This window comes from Giraffa tippelskirchi, chromosome 7 (genome assembly GCF_054371585.1).
Source record: "Giraffa tippelskirchi isolate mGirTip1 chromosome 7, T2T-mGirTip1v1.2.pri, whole genome shotgun sequence".
Classification (NCBI taxonomy): Eukaryota; Metazoa; Chordata; class Mammalia; order Artiodactyla; family Giraffidae; genus Giraffa; species Giraffa tippelskirchi.
In genome coordinates this window covers 119,583,578-119,604,804 of record NC_137281.1, presented here as the reverse complement: position 1 = coordinate 119,604,804, position 21,227 = coordinate 119,583,578, and the positions used below count along the sequence as shown (strand labels likewise).

The window sequence follows — 21,227 nt, the reverse complement described above, 5'->3', positions numbered from 1 at the left end:
CCCCAGGGTGCTGGCCAGGCCACAGGAGTAACACCCAACTGGGTAATAAAGCAGAGAGCAGGAGTTTTCTTAAGGAAGGAAAGTAAGATGAGAAAGCATATTTAGGGCAGGTGGTTATGGTGAATTGTCTTCTTATCCTTCCATTTTCTAAGCTTTCTGTAATTTGAGTTTTTAAAATAATTTTTGAAAGTAAAGTAACATTTTTCCATAAGATATTGGTGACATAGAGAGAAAACAAAGATCACCTAGAAAACCCACCATCTTGAGTCAATCTATGTTCAGTTCAGTTCAGTTCAGTCGCTCAGTCGTGTCTGACTCTCTACGACCCCATGAATTGCAGCACGCCAGGCCTCCCCGTCCATTACCAACTCCTGGAGTCTACCCAAACCCATGTTCATCAAGTCGGTGATGCCATCCAACCATCTCATCCTCTGTCGTCCCCTTCTCCTCCCACCCCCAATCCTACCCAGCATTAGGGTCTTTTCCAATGAGTCAACCCTTCGCATGAGGTGCCCAAAGTATTGGAGTTTCAGCTTCAACATCAGACCTTCCAATGAACACCCAGGATTGATCTCTTTTAGGATGGATTGATTGGATCTCCTTGCAGTCCAAGGGACTCTCAAGAGTCTTCTCCAACACCACAGTTCAAAAGCATCAATTCTGCGGCACTCAGCTTTCTTCACCGTCCAACTCTCACATCCATACATGACCACTGGAAAAACCATAGCCTTGACTAGACGGACTTTTGTTGGCAAAGTAATGTCTCTGCTTTTAAATATGCTATCTAGGTTGGCCATAAGCTTCCTTCCAAGGAGTAAGCATCTTTTAATTTCATGGCTGCAGTCACCATCAGCAGTGATTCTGGAGCCCCAAAAAATCAAGTCTGACACTGTTTCCACTGTTTCCCCATCTATTTCCCATGGAGTGATGGGACCAGATGCCATGATCTTAGTTTTCTGAACGTTGAGCTTTAAGCCAACTTTTTCACTCTCCTCCTTCACCTTCATCAAGAGGCTCTTTAGTTCTTCTTCACTTTCTGCCATAAGGGTGGTGTCATCCGCATATCTGAGGTTATTGATATTTCTCCCGGCAATCTTGATTCCAGCTTGTTTCTTCCAGCCCAGCGTTTCTCATGATGTACTCTGCATAGAAGTTAAATAAGCAGGGTGACAATATACAGCCTTGACATACTCCTTTTCCTATTTGGAACCAGTCTGTTGTTCCATGTCCAGTTCTAACTGTTGCTTCCTGACCTGCATACAGGTTTCTCAAGAGACAGGTCAGATGGTCTGGTATTTCCATCTCTTTCAGAATTTTCCACAGTTTATTGTGATCCACACAGTCAAAGGCTTTGGCATAGTCAGTAAAGCAGAAATAGATGTTTTTCTGATACCCTCTTGCTTTTTCGATGATCCAGCGGATATTGGCAATTTGATCTCTGGTTCCTCTGCCTTTTCTAAACCAGCTTGAACATCTGGAAGTTCGCGGTTCATGTATTGCTGAAGCCTGGCTTAGAGAATTTTGAGCATTACTTTACTAGCATGTGAGATGAGTGCAATTGTGCGGTAGTTTGAGCATTCTTTGGCATTGCCTTTCTTTGGGATTGGAACGAAAACTATGTTACCAAAGTAACAAATAAATTATGACAATAAAAAAGCAAAGGGTCAAAAAAAGACATAGTTTTCAATGTAGGAAACAACTACTCTGTCTTTTTTAAAAATTTAACTTATTTTGGCTGCGCTGGGTCTTAGTTGTGGCACACAAACTTTTATTTGCAGAATGTGAGATCTAGTTCCCTGACCAGGGACTTAACCCAGGTCCCTGCATAGGGAGCATGGAGTTTTAGCCACTGGACCACCAGGGAGGTCTGTACCCGGTCTTGATTATAACAACTTCATAGAGAAAATAAACTGATAAATGGTTAATGAACTTACAATAGACCTCAAATCAGAAATGAGGTCCACTGGCAATACGTTTATCTTTAAAAAATTTAAAAATTTAAAAACTCAAGTATTTTGTGATAAAGCCAGATTGAGAACTGTCTCTCTCTCACACACACACACACACACACACACACATTTGCGTACACACAAATATTCTTCATCACAGCTACATGCTAAGTGTGACAGTTCTGACCAGAAAAGCCCCTGGCCTGCCTGCTCCTCCCAGGGGACAGCTGGACAGCTGCAGGCAGACAGCTCTGCTCCAGACTTTCACTGTACCTTATCTGCAAAGTGCTGGATGATAAAGGAGGTGTTTGACATTCTGGGTTTTTCAAACAAAGAGTTTTTGTTGACAAAATTATTATACAGCTTTTGAAGCCAGTTTTCATCAGTCCCATGTGGTAACTGGAAGAGAAAAGCAAACCAAATAGCAAGTAAGACAACTAGAGACAAAAGATTAACCAAGGGGAGGAAAAGTGCTAATTCTAAGAAACCAAGACGAGCTGCACCTCCAAGTGGACGGCTCAACGTGGGAGGCTCCTTTTTCAACAGCAACAGAGGCATGAGTCTGTCTTTGATCTTATTCTTTAGAGTGGTATTTCAACAGACATATCAATGCTCTTTTAGAAGAACAAGATGTTATCAATGAAAATGAAACAGTGATATAATGATATAAGGATGAAGGATTTTATTTCTGCAAAACTGACAGTATTTTAATATTTTTTCCCGAAGTAGTCCAAAGAGTCAGGAAAAAGTAGCACAAATTCCATTAGGTGAACACAATTTTTATTCTTGGTTGAATGGAGAAAGGTTGGCACCTGCCTCAGGAAGACAGTTTTTCGTTTGTTTTACTGCCTAGTTAATAACTCCCTCCTTGAACTAAGGTCTTAACTACTTACACTAAGCTAGTTGCAGAACTTATTTCTTGATACTGGTGATTTTGAAGCTATCACCAGCTATGTTCAGCCTGAACTCTGTGAATCTAGTACTCCATAGTGTCCAAATGACACCTGCAAACTTCTAGGGACTATCTCTGCAATGTTAGTCACTCAGTTGAATCTGACTCTTTGGGATGTTATGGACTGTCGCCTGCCAGCCTCCTATGTCCATGGGATTCTCCAGGCAAGAACACGGGAGTGGGCAGCCATTCTCTCCTCCAGGGGATCTTCCCAACCCAGGGATGCAACCCAGGTCTCCTGTGTTGCAGGCAGATTCTTTACCATCTGAGCCACCAGGGATGCTCTGTAGATTTGGTACAAATATTCCTAGAGCCCACATTGGCCTCTGCACCCTGCCCTCAGTAGATCATTCCAGAATGTTTGGCCTTGGTGCCTGCCTTTTAATCTTACGTCACTGCAGGGACTGAAACATAGGTGGCATCAGAAAGGATGGTTTGTGAGAAGCACCATGGAATTGAGAATTATAGGGAGAAAATACCAGTACGTCTTCAACATTATCATCGTGAAAGGGGGTGATAAATCTTTGGGAAAAAAACAAGATGTGTGTGTTTAAACATTAAAATATAAATTTCAAACCAAAAAAACACAAATACTGTCCTAGGGATTATTTTTTCCTATGGCCCCATGAAGGACACTGCTAGGCTGACTCACTATAAAGTTGTCCCTCCCAGAAGATAATAATAATAGGAAAATTCCTAGAGACTCTTTTCTCAATTGTATGATGTTGATTTTTCAGCTGTACCTCCCAGTGGGTGACTCATGGAATCAGGAAGTAAGAGAAAACTCAATTCCTGTTAGTCATTAACAACTGGAGTGTGGTCACTTACTGTTTCCATGTCTACTCTATATACACACCCAGAGACAGCTTCAAAGGGCTCCTCCCTGCTCGACCTGACCTAAGAGGTCATGCATGTTACCCAAGGGTGGGCTATACATACTGAGGGTGGTAGGTTCACCCAGCCTCCTGGGGTTCCTGCTATGGACTGCTGTCCCAGAATTAACAGCCAATCAATTGGTAACAGGTCAGGAATTTACATGCAGATTAAAAAAAAAAAAATTTATTTGGAAATAGACTCATCTATTATTGCTCTGAAGTTAAAATTATTTTTAAAAGTTACCAAGCATTCTTCATCCAGTAACTCCAAAATGCCCATTTTTGCTTCAATCAGGTCAATGACTGGTTGGTTGTCATAGAAATCTATCAGAGTCCAAGGAATATCTTCCTTCATATACTCTTCTTGTTCAAGTTTAAAGACATGCTGGAAATCCAGAAGTTAATATAGAAAGTAGAGAGTATTAGAGTGTGCTTCTGAAGAACAGGACATAAACATTTGGAAAATGTAGACACATGATTTGTAATGTTTATGGAAGCGTCCGAGGTACATGTCACTCCCCTTACCTACTCAATGCGGCTGAGGTCCTAATGTGGGTCTAGCTGTCATCTTCCCACCCAAGCTGAGTGTGTCCCCACTTCCTGGGGTGTAAGCTCTGGGCCAGCCTGCCACCTTTGGCACTCAAGGTGGTCCTGGAGCCTCTCCCTGCTCAGCCACTGCTGCTGTCAAACATGGACCCAGTCTCTTTGACTGGGTTAAGAGCCAGTCCACCTGAGAGTGCTGGCTGTGGGGCCAGTGTGAGAGGCTAACAACTCGGAGAGCTTTGTTTATTACTTGTTTGAGCCACCAGGGTACAGGGAAGTCTTCCCAGAAGGCTGGCTCAGGCTCATCCTGGCTGCAGGTGGCAGAATGGGGAGGGGCTGCGAGGAGAAAGTCTCCCATTGGAGAATCCCAGGGGGAACTAGATGAAGCCCAACAGGTGGCTGGGAACTGAACAGTGCCCACACAAGCTAGGGAGGGAGGGAGAGGGAGGGAGAGAGAGCGTGCACAATGGTAATGGCTGGAGTGATGGATGGGGCTGCCAAGGACGGCAGAGGGGAAATCATGCCAGACCAGATTTCTGGTGAACCCCCAGAGAATCTCAATCCTGTGGCCTTTTCCTGGGGGCAGTGAGGACCCATGGAGTTCATGACGAGACTTAGGTTCTGGAAAGGTAACTCAGTTTGGGGGTGGGAATGGCTTTGAACAGGCCAGAACTGGAGGGGAGAGCCCAGTCAGGACTCATCCAAGGGTTCTGCAGAGGCCAGACACTGTGCAAGGAAGGGGAGTAAGAGCAAAGAGGCTGGGTGAGCGCAAGGCTCAGCACACCGGGTCAGGGGTGGTGCTTTAACCACAGAAGGGAGCATAGACGGCACAGAGGCAGAGAGAGGAAGGTGGCAGGCTCACTTTGTCACGGCTTAGCTCCCAGAGGCTACTCAGATGCAGGGGTCCAGCAGAGGCCAGATTCATGGGACAGGAGCCAGGAGAGGACTCACTAGGGCTTACACTTATATTTTAAGTCATTACCCCTCCCAGGAGGATCTGCACATTGATAGATGACTCTAACAACATCAAAGGGGGAAAAATAAGGAGGATGAAGTGGAAGAGGAGGAAAGGCAGAATAAAAAAAAGAAAAGAATGGAATTTCAGCCTCTGATGTGCTCTTTTCAGAGTGTCTCGCATATGTATCATTCTAAGGTTGTGGTGAATGTGTGTGTTGGAAAGCAAGGTGGCCCTGGAGTATGGAGAGGGGCAGAATCCACATGTACTGTTTGACTTCAGGTGAGTTATGCTGCATATCCACTTGGAATAAATCTTAGTTTCAGTTTTAAATGCTAAACCTCCAGGGAATCCATGAGAATGATAACAGAATACAAATGTTGGGTGAAATTTAATGCCTATACATAGATTAACTCTGGAGCAAAGAATAAGAAAGCAAAGAAGCATTTACTGAATATGATTCAATATTAAGTGTTCTCCTCACAAAAATACTAGGAAAATACAACTGACCCATTTTCAAAATGAGAAAATTGAGGCTCAGAGAACCCAAGGCCCCAGGGGAAGGAGGTGGTAGATCTGAGACTAAAATCCACTTCATTTTGAGCAAAAGCTCATGCTCTCTATGATGTCACACTATCTTTTCCTCATGAGCTGGGTGGGAGAAGCTGAATTTCAAAAGACAAGCAGGAGTTCTCCAGGTGAAGAGGAAGGGATGGGAAGGGACAGGGGCAGGTGGGTTGTGGCAGAGAGAAGGGGCAGATCCCAAGGCTCACAAGGACTGGAGCCTGCAGGAAACGAAGTGACTTGGTCTGGCTGGAAGGGGACTGTATCCAAGAATGGCAGGTGATGAACTGAAACAAATGTTGGCAGGTGCCTCCACAAAAATGAAATAGGACGGAAAGGTGCAGTTTCAAGAAACAGCCACAAGATGGTGCAGTGACCCAGCATGTCACTCTATTAATACTGGTGAGATTTGAAGAGGCAAAGAGCCAGACTCGGCCTCTCTCCCTATTGAGACAGACAGACAGACACACACGCGCGCGCGCGCGCGCGCACACACACACAGCTGAGAGCTAGTTTCAAGAAGGCAGAAAAGTCACCTACCAGGTTAAACTGCTGTTGCAGCTTTTCGTTAGCATAATTGATGCAAAACTGTTCAAAGCTGTTCACATCAAAGGTTTCAAAACTGAAATACAGTTTAAACTAGTTAAGACATAACCTGAAGGATATACACATTTGTTTATAGGTTAGTATTTTTCACAACTTTAACAGTGTAACTGTTTTCTATGAATTTTAAACATGCCTCAATTCTTGTTTTAACTATCCTAGCAGTCAGCTTATAAGTCACGTTTTTCCAGGCTGCCCCCAGGAAGGAATCTGGTGTGTACAGAACACCTACTTGAGGCAGGCACTAAAATAGGCAATGTGCACAATATGGCATATCACATAATCTGTACAACAACACTGACATCAGCCTTATTATCCTAAGTTCATAGATGAGGAAATAAGACTGAGAAGTTCAAAAATTTGTCTGGGGTCACACAGTCAGTGTCAGACTTAGCTATGAGAGGCTAACAACTTGGAGAGCTTTGTTTATTACTTGTTTGAGCCACCAGGGTACAGGGAAGTCTTCTGCTCCCCGTGAAAAAAGCAACGCTGTCTCTTGTGCCCCCACTCATTGCTGAAGGCAGAGGCAGCACAGTTTTGCCTCCCCAAGGGGTGCTTTCATAGTCCTCAGAGGAAAAGAGCAAGGTTATAGACCAGCAGACCCCTTCAGGCCTGAGGAAGACACAGCCCCATCTCCGTCTTCAGACTTTTTACGGCTGCCTCTGGAGCTGCAGACCCGGGAGCTGAGAAGGCTGCGAGATGACAGCATGCCGAGTGGCTGGAACTGGGTGGGACCCATGATAACCAGGTCTGCCCTACAGGATGGTTGCTACTCAGCTCGAGCCAGCTGTGGCCATGGATGAATCAGGTCAGGATGTCTGGTCACCTGACTCTCAAAAGAATCCATAAACCTGGACTTTTATGTGAATTACCCCACTCTGTAAAACACGATGTGAGCTGAACAGGACTGGGGCACCCGATCCACCACCTGGGCAGAGGAGTGTTCCTGCCAGGAGGAATCTGAGCGCTTCAGGTGTTGGTGCTGATGCCCATCACCACACTTAACCCTAACACCACCCTAGGTGAAGGGCTGCCCTGACCCCACTGTTACACATGACGGTCAGAAGAGATGGTGACCATCACAGAGCGTGCCAGACACGCAATCTGACCCCAGCTCGTGGTGACTCTAAAGCCTTAGTTCTTAATCACTCTAATCTTGAGAGGTTCCTGCCAGCTCCAGCCACGGATCCCCTGGGAGTCTCACATAACTGAGCCCATTTGGCTCAGTGTAGAATTTCTGGGGAGGTTAAGGTCCCAGACTGTCCACGGAGCAAGAGGAGAATCCAGAGTCCTGACAGCCCCATCCCACTAGCACCCTGGGTGATAGAGAGGCTTGGCTGGCTGGACACTGCAGACAGGCCACAGCTGGGCCTGGAGGGGAGGCAGAAGGGCCTCACTTGTGCCCTGTAGCCCATAGCTGGGGCCAAAGGCTGGACTTCCTAGGGCAGAGGCGGGATGTCAAACATCAATGACATTCCTTTTCCTGTCCACATAGGAACAATCCTTATGGTTTGTAAAGATGCATTCACAATTTCTTCCATTTGACCTTGGTAATATCCCTGCGAGAGAGGCCCCATCTTACAGACACAGAAACTGAGGTTCAGTGACACCCTCCAGGCCACACAACGAGTGTGGTGCAGTGCTCACTCCCTGGGGTCTGACTCCTGGCCCCAAGCCCTTCCAGCTCGGTGTCCAGAGAACATAAACATCTGGCTGGCTAGGGAACCACAAGCCTCCACGATGTCTGGAGCTGAAATCTCAAGGCTCACAGCTTGGGCTTTAATTGTCTTCATGCAGGGAACTTTCCCTTTCAGGCAGCTTTATTCGCAGCTCACCCTGAGCTCAGCTCTTGCAGCAGCTGCAGGTGTGCAGGGATGAGGGCTAAATCCAACCATGAGCATACTGGAGAAAGGCATGAAAGGATTCACTCCAGACAGGAACACTCTTATTTAAAGAGGAGAGCTTATCTTTTTGGAGGGGTGAAATGAATTCATGGGTGACAAGTGAGCATGTTACTTTTTAAATTTTTAAAGAGGGGTTTAATTTTAAAATTTAAATTTAAAATATACTCTTAACAAGTTCTTAAAAATTTACAGTTCCTCCTGTCTGAAGTTTGCCCACTTAGCCAAAAATTCAAATTCCTTATTACCGTGGTCTATCAGCTTTGTGGATGCCTGATGCCTGCCTGCTATTCTCCTGACTGCTTATTCTCAGCTGTCCCCTCTCTTCCTGGTGCCTGGTTAACCCGTGGCACATCCATCCACTTATTCCTTTCCCAGGAACCATCCCAATCTCTGATGGCCTCTTCCTCCACTAAAATTTAAGTCCCAACAGGGCAGGGGCCAGATGTCTATTCTATTCACCCATCACACCTGACACAGTTCCTGGCACATGAATATGTGTTGTTGAATGAGATATTCTTAAAAATAAAGGGCTATTATTTTAAAAAACACAGAAAAGAACAGAGAAAAATATAACAATCACTTATTTCCATCACAATGAGAGAGACTATTATTAAGCAGGACTATTTCCATTTAAAAGTCTACTTAGATGATTACTGGCTGCTCAAATCCTTATTTTTAAGGTAAATAATTTACTAGACTACCCCAGCAATGTAAGAGTTTTATAACTGTTGACAGATACTATTAATTGGGAGTCACATGTATTAACTTAGAACCCAGATGGCAACCCACTCCAGTATTCTTGCCTGGAAAATCCCATGGACAGAGGAGCCTTGTGGGCTACAGTCCATGGGGTCGCGAGAGTTGGACATGACTTAGCGACTAAACCACCAAACCACCACCGTGTTAAACAGGTAACACCCCTGAGTCTCGTATGAAATAGTTTCATATGAAATAACTATTTCTCTGTATTTGGGTAGAAGTTCTGCCTGCCCCACCCCGCAGCAGGTAGCAGCCGGCTAGCAGAGCCAGCTCGCCCCTCTGTGTGGGAAGAGGGGAGGGTGAGTTGCTTTTTCCAGGGTGTGGGGGGCTACTCCCCAATCCAGGTGGAATACTCCATGATGCCTTCCTTGGGACACAATCTGCCCCTCTCCCTCTGAGAAACCAGGGTTGGTCCTGGGAGGGGAAGGGGTTAGGCGTTTGAGGCCAGCCTCTAACAAACAAAAGCCCAAGTGCTAAGTCCCCTCAGATCTCGCCTCCATGCTGGCCAGGCCTCCCTCCCTCACTCTCTCTGGCTATTCTATTCTTCAAATGTCTTTAGGATGAGTCTGACCCAGAAAAGCAGGACTGGGCAAAGAAAAGAAGCTGGAAAAACCCCTCCAGTGTGGTAACTTGATTCACCAAACGTATTAGAATTCATGGAGAATGGGGCAAACACATGACCCCTATGATCCAAGAATGGAAGAGGATGTAGGCATGAGGGGCTTGGTTGCTAAAAGGCTCGGGTCTGAGCCCACCTCTGGCCCTATGCTCATGGGCAAGGTGCAGGGCCTCTGGGGCTGTCATTATCACCGTGTGAAGTGGGAGAGTTATGTCAGGGTTCCACACCTCACGGGGCCTCTGCAGGAAAACAGAGGCGGGTGCAATCCTCACACGGCACTGGGTTCTCCCACCAGCAGAGCAACCGTGAATGAGTCTTCCTAAGCCTTGGTTGTTTTATCTGTAAAATGGGGATAATTATAAGGTTGTTTAAGGAATAAAAAAGTGCATGGAAACCACTCAGCATGGTAGTTGGCATGCGCTCTTCATGTTGGCCATTACTGATTTAGAATGTTTTTAACGCACCCTAGATAAAAGACACTGTACCCCAGGAGACTGTACTTAACATCCATAGATGCAAAACCAGAAAACACCATCTTCCTGATCATGTGAAACACAAAAGAGCAACCAGACTAAAATGACCTAAAGATAACAGGCATCCGATATTTAAATGAGGAAACACAAGCTCACCGAAGAGAACCTTACCCATAAATGTCCAAAACACCAATAAAAGTGTGCTGCTTGCCTGAAAACTGCAAGGCTTGGTTAATTCTCTCCACAATGAAGTCAAACAGGTTAGCGTAGATCTTTTTGGCAAGTGCATCCCTGGCATTGACAGCCTGGGGCCTGGTCATGGGTTTCACCACTGTCTCGGAGGTTGTGACGATCTTGCGATTACACAGCCACTGAGCGACTCTGCCACTCTCCAGGCCCAGGAGCTCACAGAACACCTCCAGGTGACCATCATCCTCCTTCAGAAACAAAGACACAGCCCCGTCAGGCCATCTAAACTGTGCCCTTCGACCTATGCACGATCAGGCCTCACCACACAGAGCCAGGGCTGGGAGCGAAGCAGGAGGGCCCGTGGGGGCATGGAGCCTGCACCTGGTCCTTGGCTGGGCACCGCTGTGGTGATACCAGGAGATCGCAGGCTGTGTCCTACCCAGATTTTCCTTCTGGCCAAAGAATGTCAGTAGTGATGTTTAGGCCACAGAAGCAATCCTCCCTGCTCTCCTATGCTTGTGGACACAGCCTTGAGGCCTCTCTCTGCCCTTTTGTATCACACCCAGGCCACTTGTCAGAGCCTACACTTGCCCTGTCAGTCTTTGTGTGGTTGGGGTCTGCCCGGGGTCGGGGGGGAGGGTCTGGCCCAGGAGGGACCTCAGTGGTGTCAGGGAGAACGTGGTGGGCTCCCTGAACTGAAGTGGTTTTCCAGCCAACGTGAGGGCTGTGGTGGGGGACTTCTGGACGTACAAAGTGAATCTTGCTTCTCTCCCAAGCCTGGGCATGAGAGCTGCCCCACTGGCCAGCAGACGAGGAAACGTCTGCTCCTGCTTGTCTTTAGGCGGCAGGAACTAGGGGTCCCTGTCACTAGGCAAGGAGATGTGATCCCATGTGACTGCACACCACCATTCCTCTTGGGCAGGGAAAACTTCCCAGATGGGCTCATCTCTAGATAGCATCTCAGTCAATTGGGAAAATCACGATTGCATTTAAAAAGCATCAGGTTATGGTGGCTCTAACAACCTAAAAAGTCCTGCTGCCTCCCTGCTGCCCACCCACACCCCTTCTGACCAATATCACAATAACATAAAGCATGTCAGTACTGTGAGGTTTGGCTGAGTCATTGGTTTCCGTCCTTCTAAGCAGGAATCAAACCTTCTGAGACAAAAACACCCAGCTATAGGGGGAAACGGAAAGGGGCAGCAAGTTTTAAAACATAAGATGGCTTCTTCAGATTGAATTTGCCCAATATTTCATGTTCTTGATGCAAATGAATAAAAATTATTTTCTACAAAGATCTGACATTTTTGTGTGTGAGATTTGTCCTTCATGATCTGCGCCCCTCCCCCATACACACTTTCCGACCTCACCCAACACTTCGCCTTTCTCTCACTCGTCTTTGCCTTTACCAACCTTTTGGCTATTTTTCCAATAACACTTTCTGCCTGAGGGCCCTTGTACCTGCTGTTCCCTCTACTTGGAATATTCCTCTTCCAGATATAGACACAATTTCACTTCCTTACTGAATTAGAAAGGTTTTCTCTGAATGCCCGATACAAAAGGCACAGCCTATTGTATCCCCACCTATTCTGCTATATTTTCCTTTTTTAAATTTTTCGGCCATGTCCTATGGCATGTGGGATCTTAGCTTCCTGACCAGAGATTGAACCCACACCCCCTGCATTGGAAGTGTGGAGCCTTAACCACTGGGCTACCAAAGAAGTCCTTATTTTCCTTCTTTAAAAAGAATAATGTTTATTTATTTTTATTTTGAGCTGTGCTCGGTCTTGGTTGCTGTGCAGGCTTTTCTCTAGCTGTGGTGAGTAGGGGCCGCTCTCTAGTTGAGGTGTGCAGGCTTCTCAATGAGGTGGCTTCTCTTGGTGAGGAACACAGGCTCTAGGGTGTGTGGGCTTCAGTAGCTGTGGTACTTGGGCTCAGTAGTTGTGGTTCCTGGACTCTAGAGAATGGACTCAACAGTTGTGCTCCATGGGCTTAGTTGTTCTGCAGCATGTGGGGTCCTCCCTGACCAGGGATCGAACCTGTGTCTCTTGCATTAGCAAGCGGATTCTTTACCACTGAGCCACCAGGGAAGCCTATTTTCATTTTTAATGGTTATTGCCAGCTGCCAGAGCCTATAACATTTACTGTGTCTCCTCCCCTCCATTTTCTCTCCCTGATCAAAACCTTCATGAAGCCCTTCTGATTTTGTTTTGTTCACTGATGTTTCTCCAGAGTCTACAACAGTGTCTGGCACAGAGCAGGCATTCAGTAAAAATCTGTTGAATAAAAGGAAAACACACAGAGGATGTGTTTCCCCCTTCTCTGCTGTTGCAAGGGGAAGAAGCTTTATTCTTTGAAGGTAACCCATAGAAACCTCGATCTTCCTTGTTCCTGTTAAACTGGTCTCCCTAGTAGGTCCAGTGTGCCTGGTTCTAAAATGCAAAAGCAGGGTAACCCTGAGAGCTTCTGCTGATGATCCTCCCAACACAGGAGGGGGAAACAAACACATATCTTACGCTGATCACCGATCTCTCGTTGCCCACTGCTGCAATCTGTACATTGCCCAGATGTAGGATGGCTGCCAGGACCTTAAAAACATCCATCTGAAAATCTTCCTTGAAACCTGAAAACAAAATTTTTCCCAGATTAGGAATACTCCATTTCTTCTCTTGTATAATCACTAGTAAGATAAGCACCTGAATTCTTTCAGGACCTTCTAATACCATCAGTGCCGAGATGGGACAGGGTACAGGGAGTAGACCCCAGGGAGAATCTGGCTCACTAGTATGTCTTTCTAGTTTGACATGTGCAGACATACAGTGTTAACTGTTCAACCCACCAGGCTTCCCCTCTGTGGTGGCTGCTAGGAAGTTCAATTCAGAAATTAATATCTGAGTAACCATTTCATATCAGGTTCCTGGGAGAATTGGCTCTCATTCATTCTGTATGCTGTGCTTCCTTTTTAAAAAATAAATAAATAAATACATTTTTAAAGTTTTTTTTTTTATGTGGACCATTTTTTTAGAAGTCTTTATTGAATTTATTACAATATTGTTTCTATTTTATGTTTTGGTTTTTTTTTTTTTTGGCTGCAAGATATGTGGGATCTTAGCTCCCCAACCAAACTGGCACCTTCTGCTTTGGAAGGCAAACTCTTAATCACTGGACTGCAAGGGAAGCCCCTGCTGTGCTTTTTTTATTGGTATTTTTTTCTTTTTTGTTCATAAGCTCCCCAAATGCTTTTTATGGTGGGTGCTGGAAGGACTCCATTTGCCCCTCCAGCTCTGCACCCTGCTTTCTGCCCCAAGGGGCTGGCCTGTTTGGACCAAGGTGATGGGTTTTCATGCCCTCTGGTTGGTTCTGGCCAATCTCCCTGTCAGGAGATCAGAGAACAGGAGGAGAAGGTACTGGGTATATCTCCCCATCTCTTTCCTTGCAGTTGTCTCAGGCTGGCTGTGCAGGAGGTGTCTATTCCAGGTCTGGTGCTGACTTTCCCCCACCCTCCTTTCAGGCTCAAGTAACACCCCTATGCCCAAACAGAAAGAGTTGCTGTTTCCAGGCCCCTACTGCTCCTTGCAGCCCTCTCAGCCCCACAAAATTTGCAATTTGTAGTTGCCCCCTTGGTAAATAAACTCTCCTCCTTTTATCTTATTTGAATGTACCCCATGTTCCCTGCATGGGACCCTGACCAATATAGGTGGAATATCACTTGTGAATGAAAAGAATTGCCTGCCATATCAGCAAAAAATGCATGCTGTGGCCATCAAGCTCTCAGCCACTATCACTGATCCCAGGGGTGTACCCTGAGGGGACTCAGGATGGAGAAAAGCAGAATATTGGTCCTAGGTAGCTAAGGTGCATATCAAAGGAATGATTTCACTGAGCCCAGACTTTTGCATCTTCCCATTTATATGACAGAAAAGCGCTAAATTCCTTAATTTGAGATAACTGGTTTTCTTTAACAGTAATATTTTGATGTTCTGATTACCTAGTCTTTGTTGCAAGACTCCTATATATCCTGGCTCCTCCCTTACCTCTTCAGAGCAGTCCCTCAGAGGTGTCTGAGAGGCTGCATCCCGGGCTCAAGCCCTGTTTTGTCTACTGAGTAAAACATAATTTTCAGTTTTTAGGTTGTGAATATTTTTTTTTAGCCAACAGGAGACCCTCACTTCTCCCAGCAAAAAAGCAGCAGGCCCTAAATGTCCAGAAAGAGCCACTGTAGTCACTGCTGCTTCTGACTTGAAGATACCTGGAATATCTCAAGAGCAGCTAGGTCATGCTCCAAAAGAATTTCAAAACCTGGAGAGTCTTCTCTCCTTCAAAGATCACACAAAATCAAAGTCACATATGATTTCATTTGCTATATGACTCAGTGAACTCAAACTGGGGCTCTGTAACAACCTAGAAGTATGGAAAAGGGTAGGAGGTGGGAGAGAGGGGGACATATGTACACCTATGGGTGATTCATGTTGATGATATATGGCAGAAACCAAATCAATATTGTAAAGCCGTTATCCGTCAATTAAAAATAAATAATTTTTTTAAAAAGTCAGATATGATTTCAAACCAAAATTACATAGATACCTCCAGTTCAACCAGAGTCCAGGCATTTGCAGTCACTCCATTTCAAGCTAACATTTCCATTTGAAGGACAGCCAATTCTAAAAGAAATAACCTCCAGGGCATCACCATGATAAATGTCAGGTAAGTGATGAGGAAAAGCAACTAAAAATGCAAATTTTGAGAATCTGCTCTGGCACTCCCACTCTCTGCATAATCCATGACTAAGCCCATGCCTTCCAGAATTGACAAAACTGAAATAATAACTCCAAAGCAATGACTCAAAGAAAGAACTTAAGACCTCAGTTAAGTAATTCTCTTCAGTGAGATAAAATTCTTGCAAAAATACTGATGGCTTGAGGTGGGTTTCAACAAGAAACACAGTGGTCAAGTTCCTTGAACCTGAGGTCCAGGAAAGATCTTTTTCCAGAGTTTTCTTTCTGACAGAGATCTTAATGGTCAGGCAGAGATCAAAGGATGAATTAAATGAGAGTCAGCACAAGAACAAAGGAAGTGAGCTTTTGATCAAAATGCACCCCATTTTGCTTTCTCAGGGGGTAACTTGTGGTCTGCTAAGGTTCCTGTGATATTGTGAATTGTATTAAGAAATATATAAATTGGCCTTCATCCAGTTTCTGGCACAGAACTTCTAAAAGCCTGGGAACTTCCTAAGTGGTGAGAGAGGCTTTTGTCCTTTGGTAATGAGGCAATTTTGGAATGCCCCCTGGGTCATGTGTGGATGGGGGCTGGTTGCCAGGGGAAACAACCCTGCGATGGAGAGTGGGAACTTTCAGTCTCACTCCTCAACCTTCAGGGAGCAGAGAGTCACTGCAAGTTGAACTGACTGCCAATGGCCAATGATTTAATCAGTGTACGTGTAGAAGTCTCCATAAACCTCAAAAGGACAAGGTTTGGAGAGCTCCGGAGTGAACCCATGGGACTGCAGAGAGTGATACACTCAGCACAGAAGTTTTTGCTCCTTCCCACATACTTGCTCCTATGTATCTGTTCCAATGGGCTTTTCTTGAGCTTTATATCCTTTCATAATAAACTGGTGATGTACTAAGTAAAATGTTTCCCTGAGTTCTGTGAGCTGCTTTAGCAGATTGGTTGAATTCAAGGAGGTGGTTAAGGGAACCTCTGATTTACAGCCTTTCAGTCAGTAACAACCTGGACTGCAGACTGTCATCTGACATGGGCTGAGGGCAGGGGCCCAGTCATGTGGGACTGAGCCCTTAACCTGTGAGATCTGATGCTTTCTCCAGGTAGACAATGTCAGTATTGAGTTGAACTATAGGATACCCAGTTGGTGTCCAGGGAATAGCGTGGTGTGGGAGACCCCCACCCCAGCAACACACTGGAATTGGGTACCAGAACCATTTTAGTACCTCAGAAGCAGAGCCAGAAGAGAAAGAGCATGAAACTCTGCATCAGGCACTATCCTGAGTCCTTTCCACATGTCACCTCATCTAATCCTTACAACTATATAAAGTACTCGTATATTTTAGGCTCCAAAATCACTGCAAATGGTGACTGCAGCCATGAAATTAAAAGACGCTTGCTCCGTGGAAGAAAAGCTATGACCAACCTAGACAGCATATTAAAAAGGAGAGACATTACTTTACCAACAAAGGTCTGTCTAGTCAAAGCTATGTTTTTTCTAGTAGTTATGTATGGATGTGAGAGTTGGACTATAAAGAAAGCTGAGCGCCGAAGAATTGATGCTTTTGAACTGTAGTGTTGGAGAAGACTCTTGAGAGTCCCTTGGACTGCAAGGAGATCCAACCAGTCCATCCTAAAGGAGATCAGTCCTGAATATTCATTGGAAGGACTGAAGCTGAAGCTGAAACTCCAATACTTTGGCCACCTGAATCGAAAAACTGACTCATTGGAAAAGACCCTGATTCTGGGAAAGGTTGAAGGCGGGAGGAAAAGGGGATGACAGAGGATGAGATGGTTGGATGGCATCACCAACACGATGGACATGAGTTTGAGTAGGCTCCAGGTATTGGTGATGGACAGGGAACCCTGGCCTGCTGCAGTTCATGGGGTCACAAAGAGTCGGACACAACTGAGTAACTGAACTAAACTGAACTGAACTGTTCCCATTTTACAGAGGGGGAAACTAAAACACAGAAAGTCTAGTGAACTTGCCAAGGTCACAATCACACTGCATGTGTCATGGCTAAGCAGTTCAGTGCCAGCGACCGCTGCAGTGTGTGAAAAGACCCATGGAGTCACAAAGCTGCCCTAGCTCACCCCAGGGTGTCTAAACGTGATGCTTTCCTGACAACCCCACACCAGGCAAAGAAGTGTGAGCAGACCCCAGAGGTCTGTATACTGGGTGTGCTGTGAAGTGGATCTGGGTACTGAGCTGGATGACCTCACTGCTAACTTTGCCCGTTTCTCCAAACCATCTCCATAACAAATCACAGTAATGGACAAATCAACCAGCAAGTACCTATTTAGCAATGACATTTTAAGAAAGGTATCTGCTCAAATGTTTTATAAGCCTATGTATGATTCACATTGGGTAGTCTGCTCATGAGAGGATCAACATCTAAGACAGAAAACACTGAGACACAAACAAGAGGACACGACCTATGGGATGAGTGGTGTACACGAGGTAGTCACATTGTTGGAGATGTGCTGTTGGACAGAACTTTCCTTGGGGATGAAATGTTCTTTATCTGTGCTGAACTACATGGCAGCTATTAGCAACATATGGTTACGAGCACTTGAAACACGCCTAGTGCAACCGAGGAACTGAATTTTAAAATTTATCTCATTTTAACTAACGTAGACAATCATCTGTGGCTAGTGGTTACTGTGTTGGACAAGGAAGGGTCACAGACCGTGAAATCGACACATAGCAGGAGATTATTGGCTGTGGGGGTCACAGGATGATGGCAATCTCAAAGTTGCAGTGAGTTCCATACGTGACTCCACTCTACAGCAGGAAACAGGTCTCCGAAGACTGCTCAAACTTCTTTGCCTGGTCAAGGGCCCTCAGGAGATGTCCATGTTTTAGATACACTGGGGTGGAAGCTAGGCTCATGACTCCACCCACAAGTCCTTTCACAAATTTCAATAAAAGCCTAAGGAACCCATCAACTATGCTCACTCTATCACCTGGGACAAGGATCAACAAATGTTTTCTTTCTAGGCTTTGCAGGCTGTAGAGTCTGTCACAAGAACTCAATTCTAGCATTATAGCATGAAAACAGCCATAGATCATAGTTAAAAGAGTGTCTCTGTGTTCCAATAAAACTTTATTTACAAAAAAAGCCTGCAATCTGCCAACCTCTGGCCAAAGACATTTTTTTAGTGATTCATGCATTGAGGTCATGCTTTCATTAAATGCATACTGATCTCTCTCACTGACAGAGCATACCACAGTTCACAAACCATTTAAGACATTCTCTCTTAATCCCCACAACATCCCTAACAGCTACTGTGGTGGCTATGCTTCAAAGATGACCCCCTACAAAGCATCACCCTCCAATTGTTCATACCCTCTGTGGTTCCCTCCCTGAGGGTCATGACTCTGAGCTGATCCTATGCCTTGCTTTTGAGTATAAGCACATAGCAGTAGTGAGGCTGCACTGCTTCTGAGGCTGGTTCATAAAAAGGCCCACAGAGTCTGCTGCTGCTGCTGCTGCTGCTGCTAAGTCGCTTCAGTAGTGTCCAACTCTGCATGACCCCATAGACAGCAGCCCACCAGGCTCCCCTGTCCCTGGGATTCTCCAGGCAAGAACACTGGAGTGGGTTGCCATTTCCTTCTCCAATGCATGAAAGTGAAAAGTGAAAGTGAAGTCACTCAGTCGTCTCCGACTCCTAGCGACCCCATGGACTGCAGCCTACCAGGCTCCTCCATCCATGGGAGTTTCCAGGCAACAGTACTGGAGTGGGGTGCCATTGCCTTCTCTGCCACAGAGTCTACCTGAGCCTACTAGAATTGGTTCTGGGAGAAGCTAGCCTCATGTGCGGTCCATCTACCCTGAGACCAGCATGCGTGAGGAAGGCCACGTGGAGAGAGAGAAATGCCTGCCCAGTCCCCAGTTGTTCCAGTCACCCCAGCCCACATGACAGAAGAAGTCTTCAGCTGATCGAGCCCCTGCCACCAGCAGACAAGAGTCCCCATGTGAGAAGTGCCCAGCTGAGCCCAGTCATCCCAGAGTCACAAGAGACAATGATAAATTGTCACATTACTTATTCATATTTTTTACCATTTAAAAGTGTCGAATTCAATGCAGTTAAACTGCATTCACAATATTGTGCAACCATCCATTTCCAGGAGTTTTAAAGAAAATCATTCTAAACAGAAATTCTGTAGTCATTATTGAATGACTCCTTATTCCTCCCTCTCCATAGCTCTTGGTAACCTCTCTTCTGTTTTCTGTCTCTATGAATTTGCCTATTACTGGTACCTCATATAAGAGGAATCATACAATATTTATTATTTTGTATCTGGCTTATTGATAAAGTTCTTATTCTTAGAGGACTCATAGCCATCTCCAATGCATGCATGTGGAGAAACATTAAGAACTGTATATTTCAATATAAAGATTTTCTTTTGTTCAGTTTAAGTGAACTTTGGAAAATAAAATTCTGTAGCAAAAAAAAATCTGATTTTTTTAAGGAGTGGTACTTTTTTAAAGACTTTTTAAAATGTGGACCATTTTAAAGTCTTTATTGAATTTGTTACAATACTGCTTCTGTTTTATGTTTTGTTATTTTGGCCATGAGGCAGGTGGATATCAGCTCCCTGACTAGGGATCAAAATTGCACTCCCTGCATTGGAAGGCAAAGTCTTAACCACTGGATCGCCAGGGAAGTCCCTGATCTTTTTAAAATGAGAAGTTTTGTTAGAGCCATTGACTAGGGTAGAAATTGAATGTTGGTTCATAAATTCCTGATGGAAAGAAGCCCAGTGTTAGACATTTTTTATTGGAAATGTCTATCTCAAAAGTTTTCACACAGTTCATAGATTAGAATGAGAAGTTTCTGCATGATTATTTTTTCTCTTTCAGATATATCATTATTTGCAGATATTCTCATTCAAATTTAATAGGCCTGGGGTGATATCTAGATGTCAGAATTTAAAAGAAAAGTCTCAGGTGACCTGATATTCCAGTATTGAGAGCCACTGGCATAGGTCACTTTCTCAAAGAGTAACACTCATAGTTAAGATCATTTAAAATAGTGCTGGATTGTTTTCAATTTTAATGGTTATTTGTTAAATGGAATTAATTGTTCATTAAAGTTTCATCTTAATGACAATAATCCAGTAATAACCTAAATGTTTGTAATAGAGGAACAGATAAATTATGTCATATGTTATCAAAAATAGTCATTTTAAGCTACCAAGATTTGGAGTACAGCAATAGATAACTGAAATGACTGAGTATTTTCATTGCTGCCCCAGTGTACAGATGGGAAAACTGAGGCCCAGAGGTGATAACTGACCTGTGCAGGTGGTGCTAGTGGTAAAGAATCTGCCTGCCAAGGTAGGATATGCAAGAGACGTGGGTTCGATCTCTGGGTAGGGAAGATACCTTGGAGGAGGAAATGGCAACCCACTCCAGTATTCTTGCCTGGAGAATCCCAAGGAGAGAAGAGCCTGGAGGTCTACCTACAGTCCATAGGGTCACAAAGAGTTGGACATGACTGAAGCAACTCAGCACACATGCACTTGTGAGGCCACAGACCTATTCTATGATGTGTGGGAAAAAAATCTGACCAATTTCATGACAACAGATAATTAAGGGCTAAACTGTGAGGTCTAATGGCCAAGCGCAAGCCATCAGAGGAGAGGAGGTCACCAGGCTAGTGTTTTTAAATAACAAGACTTGGTGGGAGGTAAGCAGGTACAGATTCTATGGTCGTCCTGCCAGCCACGCCCAATCACTCTCTGAGACAGATCCCGGGAAGGAGTGAAGCAGGACAGCTCTGCCTCTTTCTTCCCAGCCCCCTTCCCACAGCACAGTGGGCAGCCATCATCTTTATCAGCCATTGGAGGCAGCAGACTGCTATACTTATTTCCCACAAAATTTGAGGGCTTTGCCTAAAACATCTTGGCGTGGTGTGCAGGGCTGGGGCCATGGTAACACAAGCAAGGTGCCCAGGGCCAGCTCTGTACTTATGCCATCCTGAGAGCAAGCACTCCTTAAACTCTGTGCCCCAGTTGCCTCTCTTGTCCCATGCTAGTCCTGGCCCTGCTGGCACGGACATTTGTAAAATGATCTAATGTATGTGATAAAGTGGAAAAAATTGCTGCTG

General features: G+C 45.1%; 1 protein-coding gene across 1 annotated transcript in view; it reads right to left on the bottom strand.

The window, feature by feature from the left end:
- Positions 1–21,227, bottom strand: part of MYO5C (myosin VC) — a 121,609-nt gene that overhangs the window by 61,961 nt on the left and 38,421 nt on the right. Inside the window, exons 11-15 of the mRNA XM_081511482.1 lie at positions 12,902–13,008; positions 10,368–10,633; positions 6,379–6,460; positions 4,021–4,161; positions 2,223–2,348 (exon numbers count right to left, since the gene is read on the bottom strand). Coding sequence (XP_081367608.1) covers positions 2,223–2,348; positions 4,021–4,161; positions 6,379–6,460; positions 10,368–10,633; positions 12,902–13,008 — 722 coding nt within the window. The remainder of the gene's footprint in view (positions 1–2,222; positions 2,349–4,020; positions 4,162–6,378; positions 6,461–10,367; positions 10,634–12,901; positions 13,009–21,227) is intronic.